The sequence below is a fragment of the Sitodiplosis mosellana genome, unplaced genomic scaffold (assembly GCF_009176505.1).
Source record: "Sitodiplosis mosellana isolate CC-2019 unplaced genomic scaffold, AAFC_SMos_1.0 Smas_scaffold_1, whole genome shotgun sequence".
NCBI lineage: Eukaryota > Metazoa > Arthropoda > Insecta > Diptera > Cecidomyiidae > Sitodiplosis > Sitodiplosis mosellana.
Window position 1 is genome coordinate 21,019,477 of NW_022595244.1, and position 341 is coordinate 21,019,817.

Here is a 341-nt window from a genome sequence, read left to right on the forward strand (position 1 = left end):
ATTGAGTTGTCTCTTCAATTGATTGCTAGGTGAACCAGGAACTGGCGAAACATCCGTGACGAACACTCGATTCCCAACTAATCCAACTGGTAATTTTTTCTTCATTTCTTGACAAAGCAAAACGATTCCACTGCATTGATTTGTCCCTTCAATTGATTGCTAGGTGTACCAGGAACTGGTGAAACATCCGTGACGAACACTCGATTCCCAACTAATCCAACTGGTAATTTTTTCTTCATTTCTTGACAAAGCGAAATGAATCTACTGCATTGATTTGTCTCTTCAATTGATTGTTAGGTGGACCAGGAACTGGCGAAACATCCGTGACGAACACTCGATTC

General features: G+C 41.1%; 1 protein-coding gene across 13 annotated transcripts in view; it reads left to right on the plus strand.

Annotated features, from left to right (window-relative positions):
• LOC129568622 (uncharacterized) overlaps window positions 1-341 on the plus strand; it is a 4,997-nt gene that overhangs the window by 3,590 nt on the left and 1,066 nt on the right. For 6 of the 13 annotated variants that reach the window (XM_055446820.1, XM_055446848.1, XM_055446839.1 and 3 more), the window contains one exon: window positions 30-89. The exons of 2 other annotated variants lie outside the window; for them this stretch is intronic. In XM_055446820.1, coding sequence (XP_055302795.1) covers window positions 30-89 — 60 coding nt within the window. Of the gene's footprint in view, window positions 1-29; window positions 90-163; window positions 224-341 lie in introns of all 13 variants that reach the window. 5 more of the 13 variants (XM_055446772.1, XM_055446735.1, XM_055446745.1 and 2 more) reach the window with 2 other exon arrangements.